At 44.1% G+C, this 9,227-nt stretch overlaps 1 protein-coding gene across 1 annotated transcript in view; it reads right to left on the bottom strand.

The window, feature by feature from the left end:
* Positions 1-1,886: 1,886 nt before the first annotated feature.
* The window catches only part of LOC137074211 (serine protease 23-like), an 8,295-nt gene continuing 954 nt past the window's right edge, over positions 1,887-9,227 (bottom strand). Inside the window, exon 2 of the mRNA XM_067442900.1 lies at positions 1,887-3,135. Within this exon, the coding sequence (XP_067299001.1) occupies positions 2,044-3,132 (1,089 nt within the window). The 5' untranslated portion in view covers positions 3,133-3,135 and the 3' untranslated portion in view covers positions 1,887-2,043. The remainder of the gene's footprint in view (positions 3,136-9,227) is intronic.

A 9,227-nucleotide genomic window follows, 5' to 3' on the forward strand; every position in this document is an offset into this window, starting at 1 on the left:
TCCATTCATTATGCTAAGCTAAGCTAGCGGCGACCCTGCCAAACTAAAGCAATGCACTGAGACAAACATGCACTGGCCCACATATCTAAATGTAGGAGAGAAGCTGAATAAGCCTATTTCTAAAAACGCTGGAGTGTTCCTTTAACTCTGTGCCAAATCACAGGGGGCGTGGCCCAATCGGAGTGGGCGTGGCTCAGTTGGAGTGGGCGGGGTCATGTGCACTCTGGGCGGGGCCACGGACTGTCCAGCTTGCAGTATTTTACAAAGCAGCTTTTTGTTAAGTATGAATGTCATCCAGAATAAAGGACACCAACCGCTCCAGTGCTCATCTGTGTCCGAGCGTCGTGTTTTCTTCAGCTGGGGCTGGAATATCAGACTATTTTAGCACCACGAAGATTTCCTGAGTTTGTGATGGAATGTTTGGTTTTGTTTCTTATTAAAAGAGAGTTTGATGGGAAATTATCGTCATTTCAGTGTCCTTAAGAACGGCCTCTTCAGCTGATTTAGGCTGAAATGTTCTCGCTTGTTCGCCCTCTGTGTCTAATCCGAGCAGTTTCCCAAACAGGACAGGAGTGGAGCTGTGTTTGCAAAAGCTTTTAATGCTGTAACAGAGGCCATTAAAACTGAAAAGGATCATTGAGTGAATAAGTGCCACCCAGGAGCTGAAATCGTGTGTGTCTGTCTGTGAGTGTGTGTGTCTGTGAGTGTGTGTGTGTGTGAGTCTGTGTGTGTGAGTCTGTGTGTGTGTGTGTGAGTGTGTCTGTCTGTGAGTGTGTCTGTCTGTGAGTGTGTCTGTCTGTGAGTGTGTGTGTCTGTGAGTGTGTGTGTCTGTGAGTGTGTGTGTGTGTGTGTGTGTGTGTGTGAGTGAGTGAGTGTGTTGGTATGTCTCTGTGAGTGTGTGTGTTTCTATGCGTGAGTGTGAGGAGATCTGCAGAACTGACTCTCGCCACTAGAGGGCAGCAGAGGCTTGTAATGGCAGATCTCATACAGTAGTTCTCAGACATTATTAATGCAAACATCAGTCCATCAGCGGAGACTAGAAGAGTGTGTGTGTGAGTGTGTGTCTCAGTGCTTCTGTCCCAGTCCTTCACCACCCACGCTTTACATCAGCCGTCTTTAACTCTACTAATAAACAATAATAACGGTTCGGTTCAGTGTACGACAGGACAGGTTAAAGGAAGGCTCGACCGTAATTACATTCAGGAGTTTTAAAACTCATGTAAATGCAAGAACATAATCGTTAAAGACACTTAATATAAAGCAGGTCCCATTACATGTTCTTTAAGAGCACAAACATCATCTATATTATAATAACTTCGCCAAGTTTAAATCGGCATCAATGGAGAGATTCTTTGGCACAACTGTCCTTACATAAAGTAAAGTATTGCTTAAAGCGTTAGTTCAGCCAGAAATGTAAACTCTGTGATTAATTCCTCCTGTGGTTGGCCAGCCGTCAGACCTCCGCTCATCTTCACACACAGATGAAGATATTAGTGTTGAAATCCGATGGCTCAGAAAGGCCTTCATTGACACCAATGTCATTTCCTCTCTCAAGACCCATAAAGGCACTAAAGACGTCGTTACAAAGCCCATCTCACTACAGCGGCTCTACAATCATTGATGAAGAGGCCAGAATAGAGTTAGTGCGCAAAAACACTAAATAACGACTTATATAGTGATGGCCGATTTCAGAACAAAGCTTCGAACCGTTATGAGTCAGTGAATCGATTCATGATTCAGATCGTTATGAGTCAGTGAATCGACTCATGATTCAGATCGTGTGTCAAACTGCTCAAATCACGAGACTTTGGCGATCCGAATCATGAGTCGATTCACTGATTCCTAACGGTCTGAAGCTTTGTTTTGAAATCAGCCATCACTATATAAGTCGTTATTTAGTTTTTTTGCGCACTAACTCTTTTTTTGGTCTCTTCATAAAATGATTGTGACATGAGGGTAAATAATTAACTGAATTTGTATTTTGGGGTGAACTAACCCTTTAAGTTCTGTTAGTTAGTGATGCTTTATCTTCTGAAGCGCAGCTCAGCCGTCTCTGCAGTCCCTGTAGTTGCCTTTGATCCAGTAGCAGATTTGGGCGAACTTTAGGGGTGTGATCCGCACGGCCACATTAAAGTCCTGCGGCGATCCGCGGAGCTCCAGCCTCTGGTGTCCGGAGAATATGCCGATGATCCTGCGCTCCCAGCGCCGGCGTTTTCGGCTCCACATGCGGGCGTAGACCCCGGAGCCGCTGGCACCGGGCTGGGCGTCGCAGCGCTGGTACAGCAGGTCGTAGGTCTCGTCCTGGGCCCGGCAGAACCGGTACACCAGCTGACCCGGCCGGTCGGTGTCGAACCCGGAGAACTGTACCCGTTTGCCAGGGAGGCTGTGGGCCGCGGGGCTGATGCCCAGGGTCATGGGTCTCCGCCGGTGGGCCTTCTTCAGCTCCAGCAGGGCGTAGTCATAGTCCATGCCGATGTCGTTTGCGGAGCCCTTTATCCAGCCTTTAGGCACGTGTGTTCGCTTCACCCGGATCCACTGGAACTTCATCCGGTCGGGTCGAGTGCTGGTCCGATTCTTGGCTGCTTTTGGCTTCAGGAAGCCCACTCTCAGCCGCTGTGCTCCTTTCACGTAGTTCTTCCCGTCGTGGACGCAATGCGCCGCGGTCAGCACGTGCCGATCTCCCACTAAAGTCCCAGAGCATCCGGTGGAGAGCTTGACCGCACTGGAGAAGGGGAAGCGGGTCAGGAAGTTCTGCCCGACGATACTGAAGCGGCCGTCGAGCCCAAAGATCTGCCGCTTGGTTCTGGATTGGCCGGTCGGAGTGCTGCTGTTTGGGTTAAACCCGTAGATGGCCACTGCGGTCTCAGTAAGCCGGCCGCCGGAGTAAAGCGTTTGGTAGGAGAGGAAGCTCTGCAGATCCGTGAGCCGAGGCGCCGGAGCGCTCTTATGGCAGTCTGGCCCACAGGACGAGCTCACAGACAGCTGAGCCTCCTTTAGGAACACCGGCGGCGGACGGGTCTGGGTCAGCTGAGGCCACACCATCGGCACGCTCCGGACCGGCCACTGATGATGAAGAAGCGATCCGGATCCGGCCGACACCAGCATCAGGACCAGCAGGAGAGCGGACGCCATGACCTGAGACAGGAGCAGAGAGTAAGTACGTTTACATGCACACCAGTAAACCGATAACTCACACATATCAGCTGATTAATAACCAGTTTCCCCCGTTTACATGCACACCAGTAAACCGATAACTCACACATATCAGCTTATTAATAACCAGTTTCCCCGTGTACATGCACACCAGTAAACCGATAACTCACACATATCAGCTTATTAATAACCAGTTTCCCCCGTTTACATCAAGCCTGCAGTCTCCCTCTCATTTACTGAAGCTTTCGCGCCTCGATCGCCCCCCGGTGACCGGTCCCAGTATAGCCGCCCCTCTGTGTTTTCTAATGGACGCGAGGCAATCTAAATAATAAAATTACACTTCAAAAATGTTTTCCCCAAAGTTAGTTTATGTCACTGAAGGCAGTTATCATCACGATGATTTCATTTCAGGTGTTCGTTTTAAAATAAGTTTAGTTTGAGTTAGTTATTTGATGCTATAAAAACGGGGTGTGTGACGTCATGATTGACAGCTGAGACTGACGGCTTCTCTGAGTGAAGTTGTCACTGAGGCACTAACGGACTTTTTTCGACATTTTTGGGAGCAGATTAGAGCTTTAGCTTTAATTTCTACATTTCCATAACTGTTTATTTCACACCAACATTATTATTTGTTCTGCATCTGCGAGAGTGTGGGCGGGCTTTTGATATCGCGACTGTACTTCCTGCTCTACTTCCTGCGCTCTACTGCGCAACTCCGGTCCCGAAATCGCTACTGCGCAGACTCGGTCCCAAGATGTCCGCGCCGTGCAAGGCCGTCTGAAAGCTTCAAATATGGCAAGCGGAAACGGATGATGTCGAGTCGTCCATATTTTTTTACGGTCTATGGTTTACATGCACACCAGTAAACCGATAACTCACACATATCAGCTGATTAATAACCAGTTTCCCCGTTTACATGCACACCAGTAAACCGATAACTCACACATATTAGCTTATTAATAACCAGTTTCCCCGTTTACATGCGCACCAGTAAACCGATGACTCACACATATCAGCTTATTAATAACCAGTTTCCCCGTTTACATGCACACCAGTAAACCGATAACTCACACACATCAGCTTATTAATAACCAGTTTCCCCCGTTTACATGCACACCAGTAAACCGATAACTCACACATATCAGCTTATTAATAACCAGTTTCCCCGTTTACATGCACACCAGTAAACCGATGACTCACACATATCAGCTTATTAATAACCAGTTTCCCCGTTTACATGCACACCAGTAAACCGATAACTCACACATATCAGCTTATTAATAACCAGTTTCCCCGTTTACATGCGCACCAGTAAACCGATGACTCACACATATCAGCTTATTAATAACCAGTTTCCCCGTTTACATGCACACCAGTAAACCGATAACTCACACACATCAGCTTATTAATAACCAGTTTCCCCCGTTTACATGCACACCAGTAAACCGATAACTCACACATATCAGCTTATTAATAACCAGTTTCCCCGTTTACATGCACACCAGTAAACCGATGACTCACACATATCAGCTTATTAATAACCAGTTTCCCCGTTTACATGCACACCAGTAAACCGATAACTCACACATATCAGCTTATTAATAACCAGTTTCCCCCGTTTACATGCGCACCAGTAAACCGATGACTCACACATATCAGCTTATTAATAACCAGTTTCCCCGTTTACATGCGCACCAGTAAACCGATAACTCACACATATCAGCTTATTAATAACCAGTTTTCCCCGTTTACATGCACACCAGTAAACCGATAACTCACACATATCAGCTTATTAATAACCAGTTTCCCCCGTTTACATGCACACCAATAAACCGATAACTCACACATATCAGCTTATTAATAACCAGTTTCCCCGTTTACATGCACACCAGTAAACCGATAACTCACACATATCAGCTTATTAATAACCAGTTTCCTCCGTTTACATGCACACCAGTAAACCGATAACTCGCACATATCAGCTTATTAATAACCAGTTTCCCCCGTTTACATGCACACCAGTAAACCGATAACTCACACATATCAGCTTATTAATAACCAGTTTCCCCCGTTTACATGCACACCAGTCAACCGATAACTCACACATATCAGCTTATTAATAACCAGTTTCCCCGTTTACATGCTCACCAGTAAACCGATAACTCGCACATATCAGCTTATTAATAACCAGTTTCCCCCGTTTACATGCACACCAGTAAACCGATAACTCACACATATCAGCTGATTAATAACCAGTTTCCCCCGTTTACATGCACACCAGTAAACCGATAACTCGCACATATCAGCTTATTAATAACCAGTTTCCCCCGTTTACATGCACACCAGTAAACCGATAACTCACACATATCAGCTTATTAATAACCAGTTTCCCCCGTTTACATGCACACCAGTAAACCGATAACTCACACATATCAGCTTATTAATAACCAGTTTCCCCGTTTACAGGCACACCAGTAAACCGATAACTCACACATATCAGCTTATTAATAACCAGTTTCCCCCGTTTACATGCACACCAGTAAACCGATAACTCACACATATCAGCTTATTAATAACCAGTTTCCCCCGTTTACATGCACACCAGTAAACCGATAACTCACACATATCAGCTTATTAATAACCAGTTTCCCCGTTTACATGCACACCAGTAAACCGATAACTCACACATATCAGCTTATTAATAACCAGTTTCCCCGTTTACATGCACACCAGTAAACCGATAACTCACACATATCAGCTTATTAATAACCAGTTTCCCCCGTTTACATGCACACCAGTAAACCGATAACTCACATATCAGCTTATTAATAACCAGTTTCCCCGTTTACATGCACACCAGTAAACCGATAACTCGCACATATCAGCACACCAGTAAACAACGCAAGTAAACCGCGTTTACATGACTTTATTAATAAACTAGGTTATTACATCAAAAACATTAATGTCCGTATCTGACTCCGAGTATCCCTAATGTTCCGTCAGTTGTGATGTTAATAAAGCTTGCAAACGTGCCGACAGAAAGCAGGTTAATGCGTTTACATGCAGAGCGAAATCAGGGTAAGAGGCAGAAAACTCTGTCCCGACCGGTTTATGCTTACGCCGTTTATGACCTTACTCCGATAAAAGAAAACCGGTTACCGCGGTTACATGACCATGTTTACTGTCGGCTTATTAGGCATAATCGGTTAAGAACGAGCATGTAAACGCACCCACTGAGTCAAACGGGACGCTAAAGGGCTCGAGGAGACGCATTGATGTCTTAAGACACGAAACAATCGCTTTCTGCCAGAAACAGCAGTATTTGCGTTACTTTATACCTCATATCAGACGAATCTCATCTAGTGTTCCCAGCGCCATTACTTCCGCAGAAGACAGTCAAACTAACGGCGCGATTATAGATGTGTACATAGAGGCAACATTCAACCGATCTGTGCAGGCACTAATGTATATATATAATGTACATATATAATGGCGATGGGAACACTAGATGAGATTCGTCTGATATGAGGTATAAAATAACGCAAATGCTGTTGTGTTTCTGTCAGAAAGCGATCGTTTCGTGTCTTCAGACGTTAATGTTTAAACATGTATTTAAATGAGTCCACAGGAGTTGGTGGAGCAGTGGCCCTGATAACCGTCACGAGGACGAGGACGTGCTGAAGCTCTCTTTGTTTAAATTAGCTCAAAATTACTATCAGGTGTAAGTAATTACCTTGACAAACTATACATCATTAAAAAGATCTAAGACTAAAGTTTAATTTTGTTACCTCTGTTTTATTCTCAAAGTCTTATAGTGACCGTAATGTGTGTATATGTGCCAGGAGTTATGAATATGATCTTGGGCGTCGCTACCTTTTGATTGTAATATGCGTGTCATTTGCTCCCATTCATAAAAAACTCCTCTCTGGTCGTCATGAAGACACTCGACAAAACAACTTCCCTCAGGGCTTTTACTTCAAATGTGTGCAGATGTGGAGAAATATTGATAGATTCTCACATGTTTGAGTCAAATTTCTATACAGAGAAGTATTATTTATTCAATCTTTATCCAAAATCCGCGGATGTGTGATTATGAGAGCAGTAGGCTGTGATATGCTGTGTTTTCAATTCATTCTGGCAGCCGGAGGGCGCTGGAAAGCTGTACTACTGAAAATTCACCCCATGTGGAACACATGAAGAACAGACACACCATGTGACATTCAGGAAGTATCTGGCATGACCAATACAGCTCCCAGAGATCATTAGATCGCTATTTTATGCAGATAGACACGTTTTAAAGCCCCACTTGGCTACTTTTGCTCTCGGGGTCCCCCTAAAGTTTGGAAAAAATAATGTCCTCAACTACTGTCGTAAGCTCAGTCATCCTACATCAGGGGATGCCATCGCGCGTGCATTTGTTGACATGACAACCCTGATAGCCCTGAACTAGTGATGCGCGGGTCGTCTCATAACCCGCGGACCCCGTATGTCTATTTAATGGTCGCGGGTGCGCGGCGTGTTGTAAAGATATATCCAGTGGTGCGGTGCGGGCCAAATAACTTCATCAAAGCATCCCGCGGGTCGGTGCAGCACTAACAGTTCCCCTGAACACTGCAGGAGGAGTTCACATGCAGGTGTTCTTCTGGCGGCACGTGGGAAACGTCTTCATCAGGTACAGTCAGTGGCAGATGTTTCAGCATGTCATATGAATATAATTTCATGGGTTTTATTTTTTTCAAACGCCAAATAATCACGATGCTCACGTTTACAAGCCAGCGTCATTATAGTAGTCTATTGGTTAGCGTTTTCCAGAATCTATATGATCCTTCAGTTCAGTGTTTGAGTGGTCGGTAATCACCGTAACAAGCAGGACAGCATCGGTCGGGCTCGCCTCCTTCAGCTCACGCCGACGAGCAAACGCTGGTCACATGCTGATCCTCGTCCTGCCTTTAATCACAGCACTCTCTCGTTTCCTCTTATTGCTTTCCTCCAACAAAACCTTTTCTTTCTTATTTGTCTCTGCTGCTTCGGACATGACTATATTATCCGACGAACAAAGTTGGGAAAAAACACCTCCGAATGTAAGGAAGTGTGTGTGTTGGTGGAAGTGACGTATATGCCGTAAAGCAGTCGAATTTTGTAGTTCTTTTTGTTCTCGGGTTACTACCCGAAACCCGAAGTTTAAAAGTACGATTAAAAACGATACAGACCTCATCAGGCTATGGCAGACGTGTCATTCAACCTATTGTAAGTCGATTTATCACCACAAGAGTCTTAAAAAATATATTATGAAGGTTGAAAAGTTACCTAGTGCTGCTTTAAGACAATAAACACACAATCGCGGCAATATATGGTTGGTCTGTGTTCTTTATGCCATGTTGGGTGGTTTCATAATAGATGATATTTATAATGCAATGCTATTCCACATAGCTTTTAGCATTGTATATTTTCTGTCTGATTTTTTGACCCGAAGCTACATGAGATCACATATTGTTATATAAAACACTCGACTTATAAATTATAAAGTGATATGAAGCAAGTTTTGAATAAAACATGATTTTAATCGTATAAATTGTTGTTTTGCTGGTGTGCTAAGCTAACATGCTAGCTTGCCCTAGATGCACCTGCCACTGAGTAAATACTTAATTTTTATGAACATTTTCTAAATGTAAAACTACTGAAATGCTTATTTGGACGAAATGCATTCGATAGAGTCTCAGTGAGGGTAAAGTGAGAGGTTTGATTTAGAAATGAGGTTTGAATAGAACAGTTTGAATAGAGAATCGTTAGTAATTATAATGCAGACAAAAGAATAATAATTAGAGCCATAACCAGTCCGCAGAAGTGTGAATGTGTGCCGGGGAGACAAACTGAATGGGGCAGTTTGCACCTCTAAACAATAGAGGCAAAATAGAGAATGAAAGCTGAGAAGACATGGCAATAAACATCAGTTGATATTTTAGAGATATCTCAAAATAAAATCACATGAAACGATCTTGTAAAACGTTTAATAAAATGCAGAGTTTTAGACTGATCATCTTCAGATCTGAAATATAACATGGTCAGACTTGTGG

This window comes from Pseudorasbora parva, chromosome 4 (assembly GCF_024679245.1).
Source record: "Pseudorasbora parva isolate DD20220531a chromosome 4, ASM2467924v1, whole genome shotgun sequence".
NCBI lineage: Eukaryota > Metazoa > Chordata > Actinopteri > Cypriniformes > Gobionidae > Pseudorasbora > Pseudorasbora parva.